Source organism: Saccostrea echinata, unplaced genomic scaffold, assembly GCF_033153115.1.
Source record: "Saccostrea echinata isolate AGI-Se365-2 ecotype Australia unplaced genomic scaffold, CSIRO_AGI_Sech_v1 ptg000001l, whole genome shotgun sequence".
NCBI lineage: Eukaryota > Metazoa > Mollusca > Bivalvia > Ostreida > Ostreidae > Saccostrea > Saccostrea echinata.
In genome coordinates, this window is record NW_026889750.1 from 27,218,476 (window position 1) to 27,246,251 (window position 27,776).

General features: G+C 34.0%; 3 protein-coding genes across 3 annotated transcripts; 2 read left to right on the forward strand and 1 right to left on the reverse strand.

Moving 5' to 3' along the window:
- Positions 1-77: 77 nt before the first annotated feature.
- On the forward strand, positions 78-2,005 carry LOC133172649 (uncharacterized). The gene has a single exon (XM_061307628.1). It carries the CDS (start codon positions 153-155, stop codon positions 1,803-1,805), a length of 1,653 nt encoding a protein of 550 aa, XP_061163612.1. The 5' UTR covers positions 78-152; the 3' UTR covers positions 1,806-2,005.
- A 6,835-nt stretch (positions 2,006-8,840) lies between these two features.
- LOC133196359 (uncharacterized) lies at positions 8,841-10,626 on the forward strand. The gene is made up of 2 exons (XM_061332273.1): positions 8,841-10,254; positions 10,387-10,626. Exons 1-2 carry the CDS (start codon positions 8,848-8,850, stop codon positions 10,624-10,626), a joined length of 1,647 nt encoding a protein of 548 aa, XP_061188257.1. The 5' UTR covers positions 8,841-8,847.
- Positions 10,627-17,723: 7,097 nt separating this feature from the next.
- On the reverse strand, positions 17,724-27,317 carry LOC133188364 (ubiquitin carboxyl-terminal hydrolase 1-like). The gene is made up of 10 exons (XM_061323756.1): positions 27,233-27,317; positions 24,967-25,120; positions 24,789-24,886; positions 24,458-24,591; positions 23,089-23,154; positions 22,498-22,601; positions 20,624-21,909; positions 19,473-19,653; positions 18,402-18,506; positions 17,724-18,142 (listed from the first exon to the last, which is right to left on the reverse strand). Exons 2-10 carry the CDS (start codon positions 25,104-25,106, stop codon positions 17,854-17,856), a joined length of 2,403 nt encoding a protein of 800 aa, XP_061179740.1. The 5' UTR covers positions 25,107-25,120; positions 27,233-27,317; the 3' UTR covers positions 17,724-17,853.
- Between the last annotated feature and the right edge of the window lie 459 nt (positions 27,318-27,776).

Genomic DNA, 27,776 nt, shown 5'->3' on the forward strand with positions numbered 1-27,776 from the left:
TTCACATGGACCCCAACAGTTGTGCTCAAGATGTGATAAGATGTGACCTGTGTGAGACTGCTGTGGCACAGCACCTTTGTGATACATGTCATGTCAACCTTTGCAAGGGTTGTTTGGGGGATCATATTTCTAGTGAAGAATCCAAGAATCACATGATCATCAAATTCCAGGCGAAGAAAGCGACTCCACGCTCTCCTTTATGTGCATCTCATGACAGAGAACCATGCCACATGTTCTGTGAAGAATGCAACACCCCTATGTGCTTAAAATGCATTGCATCCAATACACACATAGGTCATAAACTCTCAATCTTAAAAGATGTATTTTATTCAAGAATGGAGACTGTTCAGAGAGACAAAGATGAACTAGAACAGACAATCTCTCCTACCTATTACGATATAGCTACCAGTATAGAACAAAGAATAACAGAAGCAGAGGAAGACTATGAAAAATTGATCACAATGATAACACAACATGAAGAAAAATGGATAAAAACAATTAAAGAATATATCGGAAACATGAAAACCGAGGTCATAGAGATGAAAAGCAAACACCTAGAAGCACTGGAGATTCATTTAGTCGAGATAAATCAAAGAAGAGCAGAAGTCAATGAAACATTGAAATCTTGTCACAAGATATCAAAGTCAAATGAAATGATGGAATATCTTAATTACAGATCAAGAAAGGAAGAATTCCAAAACATTCCAGCCAAAGTCAATGTATTAAGTCCTGAGTTCAAACCAAAACATCTTGAAGAGGAAATGTTTGGTGAACTCTTTGGTGCTGTTACAAAAATGTCCATCTCATCAGAGGAAAATGGTTACACAATGAAGACAGTAGATGAAATTCTGGAAACCAAGTCTAGCAGATTCACAGATTGGCTTGATAAACCAGAAATAGAAGCCAAAATCTTCACTGGCCACAGATGCCTTGGTATTGCTTGTGTTAACGAAGAAGAAATATGGACAAGAGGAGATATAAGAGGCCTAGTGAGGCTGTACAACACTAATAATAGCTCCCATATCAAAGACATTGAGATGAATTCCAGTGTTGATAGCATAGCAGTGACAAGAAGTGGAAATCTTGTTTGTGCTGATAAATTTGAAGGAACTATAAAAATTGTGAGGAATAATGAGATAGAGGAGTTGATTAAATATCAGTGTGGCTGGAAACCGCTAAGTGTTTATTGTACATGCACTGATGATATCCTGGTAGTAGAATCAGGGTTTTATAGACCAAAGAAAAAATCAGTCAAAGACATTCATTACTTTGCTCCAAAAGCTGAAACATCAGTTCGAGTTACCCGTTACTCTGGTTCAAAGGAAACACAGTCCATTCAGTATGATGATGATGAAAATCCTCTCTTTCCACAAGACATCAATTTTCCACACATATGTGAAAATAACAACATGGATATTTGTGTTTGTTACAGTTTTTCTAGATACAACCTTGAAGATGGAGCAGTAGTAGTGATTAGCCAGAATGGGAAATTGAAATTCAGGTACACTGGTCATAATCCAAGTCCAAAAGATAAATCATTTATGCCAGGGGGATTAGCAACAAATAGTCAGAGTTACATCTTTGTGGCAGATAATGGTAACAACTGTATTCACATTATAAGTGAAGATGGGCAATTCCTTCATTTCATTGATTTCAATCACTTGTTCATCACTGAACATCCACGAGACTTGTGCCTAGATAATAACGACAATATGTATGTTGCATTTGACAGTAATTATCACTTCAGAGAAGTGCAGAAAGTCAAGTATAGGAGATGTAATTCAATCAACAGCTCGAAATGCTGAATAACCTTCAGAAAATTGGTATGTTAGAGCATAAAATCCTTCCGGTAGTTATGGAATAGATCTGTCTTAAGGTTGCCAAGTTGTAGACACAGTGACCAAAGCATTGAAAATGGAAGCATCACCTTGCATTTTTCTTTCATTTGTGCACAAAAGCCATGTACAGTACCTCTGATGAATTTTTTAATGCATGCAGTAATCAAAATTTGCTTTAATAAAATGTGCACTTCTAAATTTTGTTGGAAGTGTCAAGTTTCTCTGTCCCATTGATCATACATATTCCTTATACATATTATACATATTTGGGTTCCAAAATTTTGACAATTATTTCCTACATATATTCCCAAACTGTTGCTTCCAAAGTTTTCAATTATAAACAAACCTTGCAGTGCCTAGATATTTAACATCTAAAACAAAATCCTCTTCAGTGTTCTTGCTCTTTTTCTTCTTTCAACTACAGTCCAGCTGGACATGTCATTACTAGTTGAAAATGAAGACCTGAAAGCAAATATTAGTCCTCCTCATCTGTATAGCTGTCTGTCTGTCCCATTTGGTTTTCTGCACTTTTTTTCTAAACGCTTGCAGATATCAAGCTGATTTTTGGTATGTGAGTGTGTCTTGATGAGTTACAGATCAAGTTTGCATTTCGTTCCATTTCATTGATATTTGACAGAATTATGCCTCTTTTAATTTTTAAAGGGTTTTCTGCTATTTTTTTTTTTCTAATCTTGATGAGTTAAGATCAAGTTTGCATTTGGTTCCACTTCAGTGATTTTTGACGGAATAGTGGCATTTTTAATGGGAACCAGATTACACTTGCTGGTAGGGGACTGGTATTGCTAATGCAATGCTCTCAGAATGCTGGTCTTAAAAGGTCTTAAATACATGGGAGCCCTTTCAATTGATAACAGATCTTTATTTCCATTATGAATTCTGTCGAAGATGATGCCAGATGGTGAGCTAAATATGAAAAGGAAGATCTGAACACTTTGTCAGAATGGATCAAGAGTTTTAGAAATTTATTTTAAAAATCGTATAAGAAATTTAAAAGGCAATATGCAAACCATTTATCCTTCCCTTTTCACTTAATCGGAGGTGATAAAAGAATTAAAAAGACTACATGAACAATACATTATGGTTCCAACCGACAAGGCTTGTAACAATATCGTCTTTATTCGTAATGCTCATTATTATAACTGTATTTTACAAGAACTTTGTTTTAATTCCACATCTGGAAATCCAACTTATACTCACAGTTCACTTTCTAAAGATGAAAGTCTTCAAAATCACATTTCAGTGTTTAATGCTTTTAACATTTCAGTCAACGAAGGTGAGTTCGATCTACCCTACCTATACTGGGTTCCTAAACTTCATAAAAATCCTTACAGAGATACATTACCGGGTCCAGTAAATGCTCTACCAAGCCCCTATATTTACTTCTTACAAAAATAACTGCCGTAAAGGAGAAACTTCAGAAATACTGTGCTACGTACAGCATATTCTGGAAGTGGTGTAAATCCGATGTGGATTTTCAAAAACTCCAATGCAGAGAACTTTTAGAAAATTTTAATATCGCCAAATTTTTCAGACGTCAGTCAAGAAGTATGACTTTTCTGTACTTTATACAACCATTCCTCACAATAAATTAAAAACTAGGCTTTTTGATATTATAGACAACTGCTTCTTCAATAAAAATGGAAGTCAAAAATTTTTGTATCTTGTGATTAGTCATCAACAAAATTACTTTGTTAAAAATCACTGTGATTCTACACATAAGTACTCTGAAGATGATGCTGGAGTTCCTCATTTATTTACAACATTTATGTAGCCTACCAGGTCTTCCAACAAACTATAATGGGCACTAATTGTGCTCCTTTATTAGCCGACCTGTTTTTATATTCCTATGAAGCAGAATTTATTCAAAAACTTCTACATGAGAAGAAAATACTTGCTGTGGCCTTCAATTCGATTATTAACATTGGCTACTTTCAATCATATGTTGACTCGATATATATCCCATTGAACTTTAAATAAGACACCACAGAGTCACTGTACCACATCTGTTTCATATTTGGATGTTTTACTGACTATGGACGATAAAGGTAAACTAACAACTAAATTGTATGACAAATGAGATGACTTTAGCTTTTCCATCATCAACTTATTTATATAATGACATCCCACTATGACCTGCATATGGTGTTTACATCTCCAAACTTATTTGATACTCACAAGCATGCTCAGAGAACAATCAATTTTTAAACCAAGGCAGGCCACTGACAGATAAGTTGATGTTACAGGGATTTCAACAACCTCATTTAGTCAGCATTTCGTAAATTCTGTGGTCGTTATAATGACCTTGTTAGCAAACATAACCTATCATTGGGTCGTATGTTGGTGACGTGTTTCATACCAATCGTTAGGCCTTTGTTTTATACTGAATTTGACTATGGAATGTTCCATCTACCTCCTCGTAGGCACTTAATCCCACCTCTGGAATTTCCAGGGGTCCATGTTTTATGCCCTCTTCACATATTTGTATTGTTTATGGATTTATTGAGATCAATCACTGTTTGTTATCTTCACCTTTTTCTAGGGCTGCCCAATAATATCAATATTCTGGTATATTGTGATTTTTTAACAAAAAATATCTTATTGCTGTACGTTTTTTCCAGTACTGATATACCAGAAAACTGCTTGAGCTTTTGATTTCTTAAGTAAAATATGAAATTTAATTTCTTAGAAAAGTTTTCAATCATGCCAAAAAGTACCAAACTGTATGGTTGTTGTTGTATGGTTGCATTTTGTTCCAAAACAGTAGTGAAATCAACAAGAACTTTTTTGTAACAATGTACATGTATTTATAATAGTTTTACACACTCTGCTTATAGATGAAGGTTAATAAAATAAAAAAAAGAGCATTTCAATTGTCACTGAAAATATTGCAACACATATCGCAATACAGTTAAAAATATCACAATGTATCGCAATACGAAATTCCCAGCCGATACCCAGCCCAACCTTTTTCATTGTACCTGGTATATATTGGACACAAATGCATTTCACCTTAAAAATAAAGTGCCCCGCCACATGATACGCCCATCAAATAATGTTCAATTTTCATAAACAGTTTAAAGTGCAAGAAAATCATGTCAACCTTGATACAAAGATTTCAATAATTTTTCCATTCCTTATAATGTTTGATGTACATATATCTCCTGTGGTGTGGGTATTAATTATAACAAATAATACATCATATATATCTCAGATTTTTGAGTTACAGCTTAACAAATGAACATCTGCAGCTTGCACATTTATGCAATTTTGGTCTGATGGGGCTTGCGGTTACTTGGGAATGGACTTATCTAAAAACTTTAACCTGGTCACTCATCCGGAAAATGTAGATCAGATCCAGCATCCAAAGCAAGTCCAGTAGTGTGCATCCTTAGATGTATCATCCATTGAAGTTTGGTCAATATAGGGGTTATAGTTACTTGGAAATGAGATCGCTCTAAAAACTTTAACCTGGTCTCTCATCCGGAAAATATAAGTCAGATCCAGCATCTGAAGCGAGTCCAGTAGTGTACATCCCTAGATGTATCATCCATGCAAGTTTGGTCAACATAGGACTTAAAGTTACTTGGAAATGAAATCTGCTCCAAAAACTTTTAACCTGGTCACTCATCCGGAAAATATAGGTCAGATCCAGCATCTGAAGCAAGTCCAGTAGTGTGCATCCTTAGGTGTATCATCCATGCAAGTTTGGTCAATATAGGGCTTATAGTTGCTTGGAAATGAGATCTGCTCCAAAAACTTTAATCTGCTCACTCATCCGGAAAATATAAGTCAGATCCAACATCTGAAGCAAGTCCAGTAGTGCATCCTTAGATGTATCATCCAGGCAAGTTTGGTCAATATAGGGCCTATAGTTACTTGAAAATGAGACCTGCTCCAAGAAATTTAACATGCTCCAAAAACATTAACCTGGTCATTCTTTAGCTGAAATTGCAACATCTGAAACCTTGACTGGTACAATGAAACACACTAGAAGCATCCTCCATGCATCTCTGACTAATATAGGCCATAGAAGTACTTGAAAAGAAAACTGCTCCAAAAACTTTAACCTGGGACGGTGACGGTATATTACATAAACTCCCCCAACTTCGTTGAGGTGAGCTAAAAAAAATATACAATATCAAATACATGTAAATGTATTATACAATATCAAATAAGTTTTGATTATATTATACGATATCAAATTAGTTTTAATTACTTTACATCAAATTTAGGCTAGCCAACAAGAACTATTTAATCCTTGCCCAATTCCCAAGATATAGATAACACCTTGTTTGTTTATTTATTTCTCTCAGACCATACAATGGTATATGAGGTACATGAACATATTTACATATATACAAATTACAAAGTCAAGTAAGGAAGAGTAGTATGAATTGAAAGTGTATTACTGTAAACAGGCCAATATCTTTTTAACAAACAAAGACAGCTTTATCAGTGAGTCAACATTTGTGGTGGACATAAGATTCTCAAACTTATAAGTATTTACATGAAAACAATACTTCTTATCAATAAGTTTCATACGTAATGAAAAAAAGTATGGACACTCCATTACATAATGGAATTCATCACCTAAAGTATTTTTATTAGATAAATTACATATTCTTAAAGATCTGTCAGTATTAGTCCATCTACCAGCTTCGATTGGAAGTTTGTGGTTACAAATTCTAAATTTGTTAATATAATTGTTAATATAATTCTTAAATCTTTTGGGAGTTTACTTAGGTACATTTCTCGTCCAAAATTGTTTTTAAAAATCCTATTATTTAAACATTTAGATGAATTTTCTAAGCTTATATGCCAGTCTTGTAAAAATTGACTTAACAATGACTCTTTCACAATAGTTTTTAACCATGAAATACTAAAAGAAAATTTTATTCATCCACACATAAGACAGACCACATGAATTCAAAATATCTCTTATACATTTCAACCATGGATGCATAAATAAACCTTCAGAAAAGCATTTATGGAGAAAGCAATACATTATGTATGTAAACTTACGTTCATGTGACATCAAAAGTTTAGCCCAATAAGTAATCATTCGTACCTTTACACGTATTATTAAAGGGTATCGCCCAGTTTCTCCATATACCATACAATTTGGAGTGCTGGATTAAACATGTAAAACAAATTTCAGAAATTTTAAGTGTACCTTTTCTAAAATATTTTCGTAGCCCCATACTTCACACCCGTACATTAAAATTGGGCTTATAACTCTGTCAAAGAGATCTATTTGACAATCTACTGGCAAATTAAAATACCTTATTTTTCTAAGTACTCCATACATGGCTTTTGATGCTTGTTTAGTTAAATGTGTTTTGGCACTTCTGAAGAAGCCACTACAAGACATGATAACACCTAAGTATTTAAATTCGTTCACAATTTCAATTGGTGCACCTCTATACAAAAATATTTTCTTTGGTATTATTCCTCTAGAAAAAATTACTATTTTAGTCTTGTCTGTATTTACTTGAAGCTTCCAATGGTCACAATAATCAGAAAAAATATTCAAAGATCTTTGTAAATCCTCTGGATTATCAGATAATAAAACTGTGTCATCAGCATAAAAAAGTATAAATAGTTTGAACATAATCTGCATTTCAATTTCTAATTTTTCACTAAAGCTCGTAACCCCTTCAATATTTTTCTGCAATAAATACTTTTCTAAATCGTTAATATATAAAGTAAAAAGAAATGGGGATAAATTTTCCCCTTGTCTTACCCCAAGGTTACACATGAAAAATTCAGAGATATTTTGATCAATATATATCTTCGATTTAATACCACTGTAGGGGCAATTGGGGTAAGTGGACACTCGGGGTATGTGGACACATTTTTAAAATATTGCTTAAAAATTAAAGCAAACAAGAGTTATCAAACCTGTTCAGCTCTCGTTGTAAAGGAGGAAGCAAATGTGTTAACATCAAAGACAGGGAAAATTCAAGGTCAACGACTTCGATTGAAAAAAGGAGAAAACTGTGACTCGATCCGTAAGTAAACTGCACAGAGCCATTTTCTTAGTATTGTCATAAATACTGCAGAGATTAACCATTGTTTAAATAAAAACTGTTCGCCTTTAAGCAAAAGAACTTGTTTTCAATCTATACAATGACGCATCAGTTTTAAGTCTGGAGTGTTTACATTGATGTATTTTTGCAGTTTATATTATTTTTATCGCATCATTCCTGTAAACAATATATAATCTTCACATAAAAAATGGCTACCCTTTGAAAAATCTGTAAACAAACATAATAAAAGCTTGTGTATTGATAATAAAATATATTCAAGTTCAGTCCGTTAGAGGCATAATATTTGATAATAAATAGATACTGGTTTTTCAAATATTATATCAATTTACACATTATTATGTTTTGTTGTTCAAGTGGAAGGGAAAATTGTAAGCTTTCTTTTTACGTTTACCCTTTAGAAAGGTCACGTGATAATGAAAAAAAAAATTACGTTGTGTCCTTCATGGATTTATTACAATTTTCAAGATTTATTAAAAAAAAAATATGTAATGAATGGCAACATACTCTTTGAAATTAATAATTTGCAAACACAAATATTTATTTGGTTAGAATAATTGAATGATTAGATTAATTTAAAAATGTCAAAATGTCATATTGTGACCACTTACCCCAGTTTGTTTGGGGAAGTGGACAGTGCAAAACCATGACAATGTTATTTAAACAGCAGTCTCAGGTTTAATCTTTAGATATTCAGTTTGAATTGTATCGGTATAAATCTTAGTTTTATGTATCAAATTAATTTTTAAATGATATTTCTAATCATGAAAATAATACATGAATTGATTTTCTATAACATAAATTTAAATAATTGCAAATTAAATTTAAAAACAGAAAAGTAAAGGTATCTCTGATGTTAAATATTTTCTTGCACAGAGATTTTGGGTTTTTATGTAACTAAAATAATTTTTTTTAATTTCAGAAACGGAAAACATTGTAAAATGGCCAGAAAGAAAAAAGACTGGGTGCCCAAACAAGGAAAATGGGACAGAAAATCTTTAAGTAAAGCTGTTCAGTGTGTTAAAACGGGGAAAATGACCAAGTTTAAAGCTTCTAAGATATTTGGCATTCCAAGAACAACCCTGTCGAGGAGACTTTCAACAATGGATTTGGAGTCTCCAGCATCAAAACCAACCACTCTGTCTAAAGAGGAAGAAAACTCTCTTGTTAGTCACATTTTGGAGATGGAGGAACGTGGGTTTGGTTTGACAATATCAGATGTATGTAAGCTTGCATATTCAATTATTGCACACTCAGGAAGAAAAAATCCATTTAATGCAGACAAGAAAATGGCAGGATATGACTGGTGGCAGGGATTTCGAGACCGGCACCCATGCTTATCTCTCTGTAAACCTGAAGGTCTAAGTGCTGCTCGTGGTACTATGCTTAATCCAAATGTAATTTCAGACCATTTTACCAAGCTAGGAGATCTTATGGATAAACTCAATGTAAAGTCAAAACCCCAGCAAATAATTAATGCAGATGAAACAGGATTTAGTACAGTTCATCAAACATCAAAAATTGTGGGGAGGAAGGGGAAGAAAGCCATTCATGCGAAAACAAGTGGTGAAAGGGGTGAAAACATTACAGTTTTGTGTTGTGTAAATGCTGAGGCCCATGTTTTGCCACCTATGGTGATTTTCAAAGGAAAAAGAATCAGTCAAGCTTTAATGAGCAGTACCCCAAAGAACACACTGTTTGCATGCAGTAAAAGCTCATTTATTGATGGAGAACTGTTTGGAATATGGTTTGAAAAGATTTTTTTGTCCAACCTCTCACCTCAAAGACCAGTGTTGCTGATAGTAGATGGCCATGCCTCTCATATTACACTTCATCTTCTGGAAGCAGCGAAGACAAATGACATTGAAATATTCTGCTTGCCGCCTCACACAACGCATTGGACACAGCCACTGGACAGAAGTGTTTTTGGGCCCTTAAAGAAGGCATACTACAAGCATTGTGAATCATTTTTGAAATTAAATCCTGGCAGACAAATATCCAGATATGACTTTTGCGGAATTTTCTCTCATGCATATAATGAGAAAATGAATATGGTAAATATCTTTGGAGGTTTTAGAGCTACAGGTATTTTTCCCTTCAACCCTCTGGCTATTCCTGCAGAGGCATTTGGGCCATCAAAAACTTCTGTCTTAGTTTCTGTAACCAGCACTACCAGTGAGGGGGAAATTGCATCACCTGAGAACATGGCAGTCTCTATTGGTCAACCAACCCAGGTTCCAAGGAGCTCCTTGTCAGTCTCAGAAGAAATTACAGAAGCACTTCAACTTCCAACAGTTGTCAAAGAACCAGCTCAAAGAAAAACTAAGAAAGTTCTTGGTGCAAGATGTGTAACAGAGAATGAATTCATCAATGAAATCAGACAAAAGGAGGAAAAAAGAGAAAAAGACCAGAAGGAAAAAGAAATAAGAAAAAAAGAGCGTGAAGAAAAGAAACAAAAGAAACAGATGGAAAAATTGAAGAAACAGCTTATTAAGCCTACAAGTAAATCAAAGAAGACTACATCAAAGTCAAAGGAAAATATCCCTTCTCACACTGACACCATTAATTGCTGCTCCTACTGTGGGGGGTACTATTATGATGAAGATTCAGATGATGAGGACTGGGTTAAATGTACTAGTTGTGATGATTGGTACCACGAATCTTGCACTGGAAAATATGGACGCCAGCTAGAACATTTTGTATGTGACAAGCATCGATAATTTTTTTGTTTGGTTTTCCACTTTCTTGTGTGTTGGAGAATGTTTACTTGTGTGAAATACCTTAAATATTGGATGTTTTGAGTCACTGAATTATATCGATGATTTTATGTCATTAAAGTTAGAAAAACATATATGCATTTCAAAATTTTTCATAATTGAAAAAGGGTAAAGATAACGGTTAGTGATCGATCTCAGAAAATTAATTTCAATTTTGAAAAAAGAAAATAAAAATAAATTCATTAATTTTAACTTTTTTGTCGATAATATAAGGATGTGTAATTGTATCTTCAAAGACAATGTATACCGTTATTTCATAATTTTCAACACTGTCCATTTACCCCAAATCTATGGGGTAAGTGAACACTTTTTAAAATTTAACTTTTAAGCCCATATATTTCAAACCATTTGAATTAAGTTGAGAAATATTTTACACTACAAAGAGAGAAGAGTGAACTATCAGTTTAGTATACTACAAGAAAGATTAGTTCAGATTAGAAGTTTTCAGACTCCAATTAAACCTTTAATGTGTCCACTTACCCCAGTTGCCCCTACATATTTTTGATAAACTTATAACTTCCGTGATTTCATTTCGCTGTGTGTAAGACATCGAAATGTTTGAAAAAATAATCATGCGATAGGCTTGCCTAAAATTTTTCCTCCTCAGATACACAGCTGGCTGCGGCCATTGTAACCATATTGTTTTCAACGTTGAGGTATTGATTGTGACGTCACAATGCCGCTGCACGCGCACTGACCCTCCGGTGAATACGGCTTCAAAACCAGTGAATATGTAATGTTATGAACCGTTTGCGTTTGTATAGATTATATAGGGGCTATTTATAGACTATATAATAAAGTTTTTTCTTACTAAAAGAAACAAATTTACACAAAAAATCTAATATCAGTATGTTATCTGTTGTACCATATCCTTTTCTAAAGCCAGCTTGGGCTTCAGTAATCAGTTCTAACTCATCAGCAAAAATATTCAAACGTTCACATAAAATACTGGTAAATACTTTTCCTAAACAACTTAACAGTGTTATTGGTCTATAGTTTTCAGGAAGAGTTGGGTCTCCCTCGTTTTTATATATTGGCTTAACGATACCAATAAGCCATTCCTCAGGTACAAAACCAGCATCAAAAATCAAATTGAAAAGGTCAACATATAGTGGCAAAAAAAAACTAGATGCTGTCATGAGACAGTAATACCCGCACTAATGTGTTTGCCTCTAAATGCACACTCCTTCATATTGGGCTTACCAAGGAAAAAGTCCAAATAATTCTATAATTTACACAGTACATGTATTCGTCAAATCGAGCATAAAATGCTCAGGTGACCATGTGACCCATGAACCTCTTATACGCATTTCATATACTTAATTCATTACCAGTCTGAAATAACAGAATTTAATTAATGATGTAAATTAGGTTTTGATAAAAGGGGGGGATATAAATTTTTGGCCCATAATTGGAACTTTTTAAATTTACTTTCTCAACAACAAATAATATTATTTTAGTACAAAGCGTTTTTGATGAATTTATCAAAATGTGCAAACTTTTTTTAGTATTTGATTAGGCAAAAACCTCCTTGAAAAGCCATACCCAATCAATTTTGTCACCCCCCCCCCCCAACACACACACACACAATTTGCCTGTTTTTGAAAATAGGCCTAGATGGCAAAGTTATGTTAAAACATCGTTAGTTATGATAATTTAAAATTTGTTCTTGTACTGTACATGTATGTGAACACCTTGAAAATTTCTACATCACATTGGGCTTGCGTCACCCTACCAGTGCTAGTACTAGTTTTACCATTATCATTTTTAGATTGCACATGCACATGCCATGTGACATGGTGCAGTGTTACATGTATATCAGTAGAAATTAATTCATTTTGTGTTAAAATTGGATTATATTTCATGAAGTTGACAGGACCTATGACAGTCGGTAAGTACAAGTTTAACTATAGATTGGGGTAAAATAAACCGAAATGCAAATAGTTAGGTTAAAGTTCAAAAAGGATCAAAGATCATCGGCAATCTTCTATGCAGAGTTGTCGTTCGTTTCTCTCTCAGACACTGAATGTATGAGCCAATGCAGAGACATATGTCTCTGGCCAATGGTAGAGAGTGGATCATCAGATGCCACAATAGACGAATTTCACATTCTGAAGAGTTATCTCCCGTTGTCGACATTACATTCAGTTATAGGCACAGATCCTGGAATTTTTTCCCAGAATTTCCTGAGGAGCAAAAAAAAAAAAAAAAAAAACAAAAACAAACGAACAAACAAACAAAATAAAAACAATGATGGTGGGGTCCATGTTTTTAAAGGGGGAGGGCATCCAAAGTCATTTTTTATTTGCTTCTGTAAATCAGTATATAGTCCTATTTAAATAACTCTGCAAATTCCAGGGGGGGGGGTGTTTCCAATCTCCCTAGCCACTCCCTGTCCCTGAAATGACAAATGATCATGTGACTCCTAAATAGTAGAAAACTTTTCCATTTGACTATACATAATTTTGTTTCTTGTGTTATTATGTTATGTATATCTAATGGTTTAAGGTTATGAACCCCTGGAGGTCATCCCCACTCTCTTAATGAACTGGAAATGTTCATAATATGACTACATCAAATTAAATAAAAGTGCATCAATGATAAGATTACTTGACATTTCATTCATGAATTTGGGTCAACCCATGTATCCTCCTAGAATTAGGAATGAAAATCATTCAAAGAGATGGACCATTAAACTATCTGTATATATTCAGATTTTTTTTTATGTCAAACCAAAGTATTAGACTAGTTTGCATACATGAACAAACAGGGGTCTGGGAAGGGGCAAGGGGAAGGAGTTATCTCTTTACGTCTTAATTGTTGAAAACTCCTAAAATGAATGTTAACCTCAAATCCGACTTGTACGACTTCATTATTTTTAAGTGGTGGTGTCTCCGTATGAGTGAAAAATTCCCAAGAGGGACATTTAACAACAAACAAACATTAATGACTTAAAAAACACAATATACATGTACATGTTTATTAGTCAACGGATATACTTCTGATCATATCTCTAGTTCTCCCTTGAATCAGAAATGATGATATAAATATTTTAAGAATGATTAAGAGTTGAAAAGGTTGTGCATTTTAAAATTCACTAAGCTCTGTGGTTGAATTAGCTATACCAGTTTAGCTTATTTTGCTACTCAAAGCACCTTGATTAACTATTTTTAATCATACTGTTTTCTGAAATGTGAAGTTTTTTCAACATGGATACAAGTCATACCTTTTCAGCTTCTGAAAACAATGCATGAAAAAAAAAAACTGCTTTTCAAATACTGTAACTCTTTCCAAGTACTTGTGATCATCAGTTTTTAGCTCACTTGAGTTTTTCTGGTTTTCTGATCACATTTTGTTTGTCATCCATCTGTCCGCCTGTAAACTTTTCACATTTTTGTTTCTTCACTAGAACCGCTGGACCAATTTCAAGAACCACTGACACAATAAATTTAACCTTGGTCATAGCTTCTGAATAATAAGAGATAGGGCTTTCATATTTCACATGTACATTACCTACAAGAACTTTCTAAACATACCATGATTTTTGAACCCATGACCTTGACCTTGAAGTTTGACCTACTTTTCAAAAAATTTAACATTATTTTAAATGATCATTTTGAAAGAGAAAAGATAGGGCGTTCATATTATACATGTATATTACCTGTGACAAGACCTTTCTAAATATATCATGACTTTTGACTCTGTGACATTGACCTTGAAGTTTAACCTACTTTTCAAAAATGTTATATTTCCTTATAACTTTTGATTGAGAAGAGATAGGACTTTTATATTTGACATGTACATTACCTGTAACAAGATGTTTTCAAGCATGCTATGATTTTTTTAACCCTTGACCTTGATGTTTTACCTAATTTTCAAAAATTTTAACTTTGGTGATTACTTTTGAATGACATATGATAAGGCCTGCATATTTGAAACAATATGTCATAAATAATGGCATCCCATCCACTAGGACACGGAAAGCAGGGGACCACAATTCTTTGAAATTGCTTGTTAGTCATTTTGATATGGAAACATCCTCATATAGTGTAGATTCAAGTTTTTTATGCCCTGCCATGAATATGGCCGAGGCATATAGTGTTTGTCATGTCCGACTTCAATAAAACGTCATATGCTGATACATACTGATGTAAGCTTTTCAACTGCATCAAAATTTTTGACCTTGACTTTTCCTTTGACCTTGACCTTACTTTTCTTAAATTAGTGTCTAGATCAGTTTTGAATAAACAATTCAAGATATATTTATCAAACTTCATATGCTGATATATACTGCTGAGAGATATCAATTGCATCAACTTTTTTGACCTTGACTTTTCCTTTGACCTTGACCTCACTTTTTTAAATTAGTGTTTATCTATGTTTTAAATAAACCATTTCTGATATTTTTATTGAACTTCTATGCTAATAGTAAATACATACTGATATAAGCTTTTCAACTGCATCAGCATTTTGACCTCAACCTTTCCTTTGACCTTGACCTCTCTTTTCTCAAATAAGTGTTAAGCTCAGTTTTAAATAAATCATTCAAGATATTTTTATCAAACCTAATATGCTGATATGTATTAGTGAGAGCTATTCAACTGCATCAAAAACTTTTCACCTTGCACTTTCCTGTGACCTTGACCTCCCTTCTCTTTAATTTGTATTTTGCTTAGTTTTAAAGAAACAATCTAAGATATTTTTATGTAAGCATTGCACTTATACATAATTTTGTGAGAATTTATCATCTATATCCATTTTTTTTTAGATTTTAGTTTCAATTTTAAAGAAACTGTTCAAGATATTCTCATCAAACTTCATACACTCTTACAAATTTTCATGTTGCATTTTAGTAATATACATTCGGCGGGGCATTTAAGTCCTATGGACATATTTCTAGTTTTCAAATCATGACCGACGAGGATAGGGTCAGGCCACAATAAGGGATCAAAGTTTTATAGAGATTTAAAAGGAAAAAAATCTCCAAAATTCTTCTTTTTAAGAACAACAAAAGCATGATTAATATGGAAACATTCCCAAGAAGTGTAGATTCAAGTTTGTACAAATCATGACCCCATGGGTTAGGGAGGGGCCATTTTTTTCCTGCCCCTATTTGCTATCCACATGGAAATGCAAATTTTAAAACCATTTTACACATCCACAGGACAAAATCAATCATCTTCCAAATGATCATGATTTAAGGCTAGTGCATAACATATAAGGGAAGTTCTGTTTAAACATGTTAAATATTTTTTTTAAAAAAATTTGACCCCCATTTGACCCCCAGGGGGAAAATAAGAATTCCGAAACCTTACTGCACATCTATAGGACACCACCAACTATCTCCCAAAAGATGATTAGGCTACTGTGTAAAATGTAAGAGGAGTTCTGGGAACCAGGGGCTTTTTGCATAAAAAACGTCATTTTTCGACCCCTATTTGACCCCCAGGGTGAAAATGAGAATTCAGAAACCTTACTGCACATCTATAGGACACCACCAACTATCTCCCAAAAGATGATTAGGCTACTGTGTAAAATGTAAGAGGAGTTCTGGGAACCAGGGGCTTTTTGCATAAAAAACGTCATTTTTCGACCCCCATTTGACCCCCAGGGTGAAAATGAAAATTCCGAAACCTTACTGCACATCAACATGACACCACCAACCATCTCCCAAAAGAGGATTAGGCTACTGTGTAAAATGTAAGAGGAGTTCTGGGAACCAGGGGCTTTTTGCATAAAAAACGTCATTTTTCTACCCCCATTTGACCCCCAGGGTGAAAATGAAAATTCCGAAACCTTACTGCACATCTGCAGGACACCACTAATCATCCCCCAAAAGAAGATTAGGCTACTGTGTAAAATGTAAGAGGAGTTCAGGGAACCAGGGGCTTTTTGCATAAAAAACGTCATTTTTCGACCCCCATTTGACCCTCAGGGTGAAAATGAAAATTCCGAAACTTTACTGCACATCTACATGACACCACGAAACATCTCCCAAAAGATGATTAGGCTACTGTGTAAAATGTAAGAGGAGTTTGAGAAATAAGAGTGTGACAGACGGACGGACGGACAGACATGAGTAACAACAATATACCCGAACTTTCTTTAGAAAGTGCGGGTATAAAAATGATATTGTTGTGCTTATATATTCGTTACAGATCTGATCATACCCTGGAGCTTTATTATTTTTCAGTTTGTTAACTGCTTGCAAGATTTCTTCTACAGAGATTTGACAATTTAAAGGGGAGTTATCATCGAGATTGACATCATTATCATCTACATCACCTTCATCATCTTTAGATTCCTCAATTTTTTTCAAAAAATCGTACATTGCTTTGATATCAACTTCAGTTTTACATCTAGCCTTCAAACTATTAACTGGATCAGAGATGCGCTACCAGTTATCTCCTCACACTAAACTCATTAATTTATCTCTAATTTGACATGCAATTTTCCGTTATCAAAATTCTCCTTGACCAGTGCTTGATAATTACACCCATGGGAGAGGTGGAATTTCTCTAATTAACATTACATTTATTATAGATTGCTGTAAAGTATATCATGAAAAAAATATTTTATTCATTTAATTTTTTTAATAAGGATACTGCAATGCACTTACATCTTTTGGGATTGTGTGATTTAAATGATAAAAGACATAGTTTTTTTTTTTTAATTTCACTTAAATCAAAGGTCACAGTGACCTTAAAGTAAGGTGTGACACACCTTCTACCTAAGATGCATTAATTGGCCAAGTTTGATGATTCTTGGTCCAATAGTTCTCTAGTTATGAGCTGGACAGGGTTTTTCCATATTTGGCCACAGCATCTTAATTAAAGGTCCCAGCGACCTATTTTTAATGTGTGACACATCTTCTATCCAAGATGTGTCAGCTGACAAAGTTTGGTATTTCTAGGCCTAATTAATAGTATCAAGTTACGAGCTGGACACGAAAAAGCTAACGGACGGGCATGAACGCCATGATGTAATACGTCTCGTCTTAAGACAAGCGTATAAAAACAATTAAGTCAAAAACTAAAGAATTCTATGTGTTTATATTTTTATTGTTGTTAAACAACCTGAAAAAATCAGAATTCATAAAACTCTGGTAAATCCTTGTCAATCAATTAAATTAAAAAGATGTTCATTAGTTCTAACAATAAACTTAAGTCATTATGTTTGAGACCAAGAAGAGACTGGTGTATTGCGGTAGTAGAACAAGACATATGGTGTTCCCATCAAAGATCCATCCTCCCCACGTAACATGTGACTGAATTTTTCCTCGTCGTGGACTCGAACTGTCTCGTCATCACACTCAAGCCACTGCCCGGGGTAATGTTGACCGGTGGTAGTCAGAAAGTGACATGTTGAACTGTTAGTTTTTGGCACATGGACATAGGAAAGGTAGTGTCCTGAGGTCAAGGTCACTCCTGCATGAGTGATAATTGCATATAACAAATACCTGTAAATATGAAAATAATTTATTTTACAAATCCTACTAATATGAGATGAGAATTTAATGGAATTGAAATAAATGTATGAGGTGTCATATTAAAACTACATATCAATGATGTTCTAGTCAATATCATCTCTTATGACAACTGGTGCCTCCAAATACTTAGTACAAAAGGCACAAAATTAAATTAACTTTTCAATTTTTTTTTTAAGAGACAATTCTTTTTTCCTTTAACAAAACAAATTATTTGCTTTTTACTACATACCTATGGTCAGGCCTACTACAGGGACTGGGACACTTGTACCTCAGACAAGGGAGGGACAAAGGTATTGACACATGGTCATTTATCTTGGAAACATAGCCAAACATTCTGAAAATGCAGGGGAAAAATGTGGTGCATAAACTGCATTATTTGATCAATTTCAGTCAAGAACTGTATTCTCCCTATTAAAAATATGATACAATTATATGTATAAACAGGAATAAGCGTTCAGGGAACATGCATTGACCGCAGGTACCCTTAACATCTTACACAGATGGACAAACTGGGTGTCAAAGTGATCCCTATGTGTTTACTCAGCTATGAAGGTGACATAAAAAAGATTTAGATTTATCAACGTTTCATTGAAACTGATCAGTGTCAGTGTTCAAGAACAATGTTCAACAGAATTTTATTGAACAGACACTGCACCATCATCATGAAGTACATGTATTTTAAACAGCAGAGGACACTAAAATTCCTTAAGTATCAATATAAAGTTTAAAGTTTGAACTCATATGTACCACTAAACAAATCAAAAACAATTACGGTATAGCACACTGTATATATCCCATTCCTGCCTGCAAATGTTTATATACATGTAACTAACAATCTTCACAAGTTGAGGCTTTTCAGTTCACAATGCTCCCCACCAACCATTTACAGACTGTGCCACTAAAACTGGACAATACTTCACTCAACAAAGCTAGACCATTTGAACCAATGAAAAGACTGCTGTCATATATCATTGCTTCATATAAAAACAAACATTCATCAAAGATTAATTTGCCACTCCTTGTTCTTGTTCCTACATACACATTCTCACATTAATGTACCTTTAATGACATCCATCTCTGCATTTGTGTTACCCAATTTTTGTTCACATGGAAACTAACTTATTATTAAAAGGTGTTACCTGATTGGCTAGAATTTAGAGTTACACCCAGAGGAAGACCGTTAGCCACAGCTTAAGTGAAATAATCTGCCAAACGTTTAGGAGGGTGCATGGTAGACTGAAAAGCCTCGACTCGCATTGATACATGGCCTGTATCTAAAATATTTAGAAAGATGTAATACCCTGAGCTTGTAGAGAATCGTTTGAGGTGTAAAGTCAGAATGTTGGGTAGTCCCTGGTAATGGAGGGATCGTTCAGCCTCAACATGAGTCAAACAGGTGTCACAGAAATACTTGTTGTCTGCCTGCAGTCGTTCCACTTCTGTGAATGCAAACATCAGCTTTCTCAAGCAGGAGTCACTGTCTACAAAACAAAGATGACACAAATTTTTAACTTATAAATTGTACATGTTTTCTAATTATTCCAATATATGCACCAAAGCTGAGACTGAATATATAAAATCCATATGACTACAGGGGTTAGAATAGGCTGTGTTTGCTGCCCAATCCCATTCACTTCTGTGAATATTGTTTAAACAAGAGATGTTTGTGAAACACTTACCGGTATCCCCCCCGCCCCCCCCCAAATAATTGGAATTTTTCTAGGTCAAAGGGGCATAACTCTGTCAAAAATTGCTCGATCGTACCCAAAACAGGACTTGACCTAGCTATTCTTATGATAAATCTGTATACCAAATTTCATTTCAGTATGTGTAACCTCTGCAAAGAAATTGAACAGAAACTGTTGATGGACAGACAGACAGACAGACTGACCGAGAGACAGCAGCAAAGCAATTTGCCCTCCCTTCTTCGAAGAGGGGCATAATAAAAAAAATCTATATGGCTACTAGTAAGCCTTTGGCTCAGGTGAGTTAAAAAGCATAGTTTAAAACACCTTCCTTGCAAAGAAACTATAAATTGCAAATTCCTGCGGCCTGAATTTTCCCAAAATGTAATCAGTTTAAAGTTGTAACACCTCTGGTCCTGAGCATATCTGAGATGAATATACTTCTTTGTTTGTGGGTCCTACAACTTAACAGGGTCACTGTAATGGCTAAACCTGTGGTACCCTAGAAGCTTTACATCCCCAAATTAGTGACCACCATACTTCACTTGTGTAGCCATTCCCAAACCAAGTTTTGAACATTTTTTAAAGTTTCCTTCCCACAAATCTTTAAAACTCATTCTTCTTTCAATGTCCCTTTAGAACCCCTTTAAAAAATTCCATCTTAACTTTATATTTTAGCAAATATTACAGATGTAACATATTGTTTTAAGCATATATATATAAATCTTTGGATAACTACACACAAACAATAAACTAATAATTCTACCTTCTTCTTTCTCTTCCTCATCATCACTTTCTTCCACTTTCTCACTACGAACTGGTACGCTTATGTCATGAAAATCCTCGATCCGCTCCCTGCAATTTTCACATTCACAACATTTTGTACGCAACATCATTTTTCCCATAAACAAATTTTCTATGAAGTTTGTTTTGGTTGCTTTCAAGTTCACATTAGCACTTGCTCTATTTTTAGGTATGACCACAAAATCAAGTTTCTGTTTAGCCAGTTTGGGATTCGCCTTTGATGGTGACGAGGTAGATTTACCTGGTGATAATTTCTGGGTGGCCAATTCGGCACTTACTGACTTCAGTGGGCTGTTACAGACTTTGTCACATTTTTCCAATTTTACCACGGGAGATGAGTGGCTCTTGGTTGGAGACCCACAAACAGAATTTCCAACATTTGGGGCTGACCTACATTTCACCACATCGTCCTCTTTATCTTGATTGGATTTATCCCGATTTTCACCATTTAGGGGGAGTCCACCACCTTGACGAGGTGTGCCAGACTTTGTCGTGGTATTTCTCAATACAGAACGACTCATCCCCAGTCTTTTACCTGTCCTTTGATTTTGGAACATTCCAAGAATTGTCTGCTGTTTCCCCTTCTTTTCATTTTTATCTTCCTCACCATTCACCTTCCCATTATCAGATTTAACATTTTTTATGTTACAGTCAATGTCCATATCTTCTTCAACTGCATCTACACCATTGACCTGAAATTTCTCACTCCTCCTTCCATTGCTTTCAAATGCAGACGCTGCATCACCATCTAATTCATCCAGGGCTTTCTTTGCCCTGGGTGTATTTTGTCTCTGGACTTTCTTGTTGTTTTCGGCTTTTTTATGTGATTCCTGTTCAGTATTTGCCTTTCTCCTTCTGGGTGTAACTGTCTTGAGCTTAGATATTATCACACTCTCTGTTTTTAACACCTCTTTCTGCACCTGACAAGCAGTATCTGCTTCTACTGGTGTGGTGGTCTGGGTAACACTGGTTTTGGCTGCCTCACTCTGTTCAATCTGATCCAAAATATCTGGCTGGTGAAATACATTTTTAGGGCCATTCTCTGGTTTTACCCGAGTACACCTTGACAGGAAGTGATCCATGATGGAATTTTTAGGTGTCTCATTATTCTTTTTTGGCAACTTTTCACAGACATTTTTCTTAATGCTGAAGAGGTCTTTCTCAGAGTCTTGGAGGTAGGACAATATACATCTGAGGAGTTCCTGAGCATCATGCTGCAGGCATCCCTCAAACATTGGATTCAGCTCTCTGAAAAATTAAATGTTCAAAAAAATGTTTGAAAATACAAGATCAAATCAACATTTATTGTAGATAAAAAAGCATCAAGAAAACTATGATCAAAATTAACATAATTTTTGTAAGCAAATTAGGTCAAAAACTCTATTTTGAATTCCATATATGGATATCATATACTGTAGACCTGCCATATATTTAAGCTATTAATCCTGTGTAATTTAAGCAGTAATGTAAATGGAATCTCCCATACTGGTATTAGCAAGCTACTCCATGAATTATGGTTATTCGCAAAATATGAACCACAAATGAGATTTAAAGACCTAAAGAGAGCATGTAGCCATTCAAGGTTTTACTACATACAATTATCCTCCCAAGCAACAAATACCAATACAATTGAACTTCGATATCTCTAACACTTATATCTCGAATTCCATGGATATACTGAAGTGATTTGGAAGTCCCAAACACATATTCTTTAAGTATTTCATCCCTGATATCTTTGAGATATCCTTGGATATCTCAAAGTTTTTTCTCTGTCCCATCGAGTTCGAGATAACGAGATTTGACTGTATTATAAACTTGATGAATTCTAATACTAACCTGATGATGTTGAGCAGTTTCTGGGGTTTGACTGCCATGGACATAACATCTGAGGTTGCCATCTCTTCATGGCTCTCCTCTCGCCGCTCCATATTTTTATACAGCTGAAAATGTTTGCAAATGTTAATTTTGTTACAGATAAGATAATATATATATTTTTTTAATTTCCATTTGATTGTGAGGAAGATAATATATGCTGTATGAGAACTTATTATGCGAGTATGAACAATGGGATTTAAAACTCTGGACAAAATTTTAGTGAGCAAATTCAGGATCATAAAAATATAAAATCTGTTCAAGTATGACATGCCCTTCAACTGCTCTAAATTCTGAATATGCTAAAGAAATCATATACAGTCAATATTTAGATCATTTGTTTGTGATTCAGCGAAACAATTAGTCCTACTGACATTTATATTCATCAATCACATGTATTTGGTACTGATCATAATTAATTTATAATTGTGGGTTTTACTATCATTAGTACACATACAGTATTGCATACTTTTGTGTTTTCATTTTTTGTAATTTTACTTGAAATTCCTAGATGACAGTGTCACATTTCAGTAAATCACATAAATTAATTCCTACCCTATATAAATCTTTCACAAGATGTATGCTCTTATTGGCTTCTAAAGGGTCAAACACACTGGAATCCTGAAAATATTTTTAAAAACATGCATATACTCATTCACACAATGAAATCGTCAATTTAAACATTGCTTCACCCCCTCCCCCTCCTCTAAAGCAAAATAACATCTTCATTAGATACAAGAAGACTTATACCTTTTTTGGTTGGTTGCTTCAAAAACAGATATATTGTATAGAGGCAGAAGCCTTAATTAAATACACATCTTTTAAGTAGAGATGTCAATTTTACTCGGACAGCTTAGTCGAATAGTCGGAGGCTTTAGTTGAACAATAGTCGAGTACTCGTTGAAATCTAAATTAATTTTTGTCATTTTTCCTATTTGTCTTTAACAGACTGCTATACAGCCTGTACAATATTTAATTTAAGCTATCGCCATTATACAAGGAATTATTGAATCGTTAACATTTACGTAGTAAAAAATATATGTATCCAATGTATTTGATTTCAAAGATAATATTTAACTAAACATTTTATTTATATACACAATATTAAACGCTCGCATTTATCCTTTATTTTCATGCTGCTAGTACATGTACCTGTTGTTGATTTCTTACCTGAAGCCATTTGAATGTGTCTTGACAGCACCCGTGATTGTTAAACAATTAAAGGTTAACTCTTACAAAAACAAAGAAAGCTTGTGATAAATTTTAATTGTGAGATTTTTTGCAAACATTCAATACAATTTTGAAATGATTGATATTAATATCAGAAAGAAACAAGCTCATAACTGTCCCCCAATTTACATGTATTTACAAATATGTACCAGCTGTTTAATGATTATTCATTAATTGATAGTTGCATTATACGAGATCTTACAGAATTGCAGGTTGAAATTTTACAATTGGGACCTGACCGTTTTTAAAGTATGCCAATGCATGTTTGCCGAACAAAAAAATTCCTTTGAACAATTAACGAAGACCGGTTAAGCCTTTCCCTGAGTTTTACTCACAAAAACACTAAACACTGATACGTTAATAAATGAACTGTGCAATTTTTTTTTACCTTGAATTTAAGATTTCTATTAAGTAGCAAATTTTTAACGAATATCCGACTAAAAAAATTTTAGTCGATAGTCGGTATGATCGAACGATAGTCGAGTACTCGAATATTCATTGACATCCCTACTTATAAGCATTGATTACTACCCCCCCCCTTCCTCTTTCTTTGTACCTTTTATTTTCTGAGTAACTGAGCTTCTAATTATATGATACTTGCCTACAGGGGGAAAAAAACTGAAATGCATAGCATACAAAATAAAATCTCCCTTTGTAGTTATTCAATATTTGTCAAGAAACAGTTATTGGTTACCTCTTTGTTTAGTACATCTTGTTTTCTGATTTTTTCAACCTGCACAATTTCTTGATACAGCAATTCTAACCCAGGCAGAAAACCTGGTGTGTACCTTAACACTTGCAGTACACTGTTCAAGAAACAGGTATTACCTGCAATAAACAATCAAACTGTCAAAACTCTTAATTCATTATTCATCCATAAAAATAGTATCCTAGGTTGAAATGCATACCAGGTAATTTAAAATTAAACTCCTTTTATAGCCCAATCTGCTATAAGATTTACCTTCAGTAAACAAACACTGACAACAGAGACTAATCAAATGTGGTAAATTATAATATTTCACTACCCAAATTCTCTAAAGATGCTGCTGCAGGTACCACAGATTTGGAATTGCACACCATAACAGAATCATCCAAACTTATTTCCTTATCAGTTTCGTGGCACCTACAAGATATCCTGAATTAATATTTAGATGTAACTGAATAAGAAATTTTCTCACACAAAATTTAAGCCGACATGCTTACTCTTCTCCATCCTCTGTGGATGCTGTCTCCAGTTTCTCAATTTTGACATCATCTTTGTTATCACTGTTCTTGTGGACCTTAAGGGACAATCGCGGCCTCTTTTTCATTGGACCAGGACTCTCAGCATCGGCGATAACCATTGCACACAGGTCAACTGCAATATTAGATAAAATATACATGTATAATGACCTTAAATTCAATTTCAATTCACTTTATTGACAATTACCATGTCGGCATACAGTCATGAACATTAATAACATAAAATTTATTAACAAGATTAATACATGTATATACAAAGTGACAAACGTGAGGTAAACAAAATACTGTAGCGTATATAGTATATTCTGATTTACATATTTCTAAATAAATACAGCTGCAGTAAAATTAAAAAAAGTAATTAAATACAGACCTTCTCACAGGATATATATCCATATATTCTAAGACCTTTTTAAACAGTGTCCTATACCAATTTATTTGGGTATTTGGGGTGTTACAAATGTGACAAATATGTATTGATATTAATCTCAGCGAGATTCGTCGAGACTAAAAATTTTGTACTGACGTCTCTTCCGGTAAAGACGTCAGTACAAAATTTTAAGTCTCAACGAATCTCGCTGAGATTAATATCAAAGGGCACCAATATCTTCCAAATGCACACAAATTATTCTAGTGATTATAACACCAAAATATGCTCTTCCCTTAAAAGTATATTATTATTTGTTCAAAAACGGAAAATTTCATAGCTTGGTTTCATGGAGGTGACATTTTTTGAACATGCATAGGAATTTAAACTCACATGCAGCAGCAATCCAGGACTTTTACTTTACTTTTACCTGTTGATAAATGATATGAAAAGTATGGAATCTTATAAAGGCATTCAATCTGAAACCATCTTTCTATGGCTATCTTTTAAAATGTAATATTTCAGATAATTATTTTCATCTGTAAAAGAAGCAGTGGTATTAAAAAATTATTTTTATGATGTCTTTGAAAGAAATGATATAAAATTAAATTAGAACGAATAATTTCATGTACGAGTTGGCAAGATCTGAACGTATTCAAACTCACAATTTTAACACAGATAACTTCTGTAAGAAATCTATATCACAGAAATATTTCGTCACTCTTTTTAAGCTTTTTGTAGCAATAAATATTGTTGTTTTAAGCATACATACACTAAATAGACTATAAATATTTAGAGGATGTAAAAATATTCTTGCACTTAATCAGGGACCTATATACTAACGGGATAGGCAACTCTCGCAAGTCTCGCGATATCTCGTAAGTTGCGGAATTTCGTAAGTCAATTTTAATTAAATATATTTCTTTTGCTATCAAATATTTCAGAATAAAATCTTAATTTATCTATCAAAAAATTACTCAAGATTTGTTATTAGCACTGTTTTTACTCCTTATCTTAGTAGTAATTACGTTTATTTAAAAATCAGTGCATGCCCCTAATCGGCTGTATTTCCGAGAAATTGACGATTTTGGTGGTTGTTTACTTAATATCTAAATTATTTTATGATATGTGCTTTAAAATTTATTAAATATCCATTCCGATACACAAAAAGAACAGATTACATTACTCAGAAAACAAGCTTTTTACTGGGGAAAAACATAGTTTGAAAAACTTGCAGTGTAGTGTGTGCCGTTTTGGGTAAATAAACATGGCACTGAAGGAGTTGCCTATCCCGTTAGTATATAGGTCCCTGACTTAATTAATCTTTTACTCAAAGCAAAAATAGAGGGTAAACAAGTGAAAATTCCCTACACAGTAATGTTTTTTATTACTGAAAAGAGGAACAATTCCCTTTTAGCGTAACAATTACTGAAAAAGGGAATTGTGCCCAACCTGCTTAATCCAAAACTATCCTGTGACACCTTAGTTCACCTGTCCAACTTAAAATGCCTGCAACCCATGGTTCAAATTACCGTCTGGTCCATAATGTTATTTCCTTGCCAAAGAAATACAATGAATACTGTGACCCGATTTCAAGTAAGTTTCATTTTAAGGTTTTACTGGACTTTTACATGATGTGAATAATGTTTCAAAACTTTATACATTATTTATATTAGCTGAAAGGGGAGCCTTACATCGGACCGAAACGACCCTGTTCTGAAAACGTTCACACTTTCTATAGCAGTGATTTTACGCGCCCATTTCAACTTGCATGTTGTTGGAAACATTCTTTTTTGACAACCTTATTCAAATAATTAATGATCAAAACGCCTAAATGAAGATATCAAACTGCAAATTACTTACTTTCTCACCACTCAAAAATCACAATAAGGGCTTCTTCATCACTTTTACCATCAAGTATTCAGTTGACTTTCGAGCGACTGTCAACAGAAAAATCCGGGCTCTTTGCTCAATACAGTTTAGTTTCGAATTCAAAGTAGTATGTTTTCGTGATGATAATTCATATGTATATTGATATTGCATTATATGAAAAAAATCAATATATACTTTACTCGACAAAAAATGATCTCTTTACTACTTGACATTATTTTATTTTCAAACATTTCATGTTCGTATATGCGCCACTTATTTTGACAACTAGCTCTGTAATAAACAAAATAGAATGGGCGGATCTCGTTTCATTTTCATATTTTCACTATCAAAACTCTTATTTATATAATTAATTAATGGCTCAGATGAGAGTCGCTCAAATAATAACCAAACGGTAATGGTAAAAAATAACCTGATAATTATATACATATAAAGTATGTGTGTGTTTGTGGGGGTGAGGGGGGTGGGGGAGGGGGCTTTATTATGTCACTTTATTATAAACCTGTAGAAGAAATTT

Coding starts and splice junctions, on each gene's coding strand:
- LOC133196359 (XM_061332273.1), top strand. CDS start 8,848: ATGGCCAGAAAGAAAAAAGACTGGGTGCCCAAACAAGGAAAATGGGAC. Junction 10,255..10,386: donor AAGTTCTTGGTGCAAGATGT/GTAACAGAGAAT, acceptor GAAAAATTGAAG/AAACAGCTTATTAAGCCTAC.
- LOC133188364 (XM_061323756.1), bottom strand. CDS start 25,106: ATGGTTATCGCCGATGCTGAGAGTCCTGGTCCAATGAAAAAGAGGCCG. Junction 21,910..22,497: donor AAACTGCTCAACATCATCAG/GTTAGTATTAGA, acceptor TTAATTTTTCAG/AGAGCTGAATCCAATGTTTG. Junction 18,507..19,472: donor CGATTCTCTACAAGCTCAGG/GTATTACATCTT, acceptor CTGCATTTTCAG/AATGTTTGGCTATGTTTCCA.
- LOC133172649 (XM_061307628.1), top strand. CDS start 153: ATGATCATCAAATTCCAGGCGAAGAAAGCGACTCCACGCTCTCCTTTA.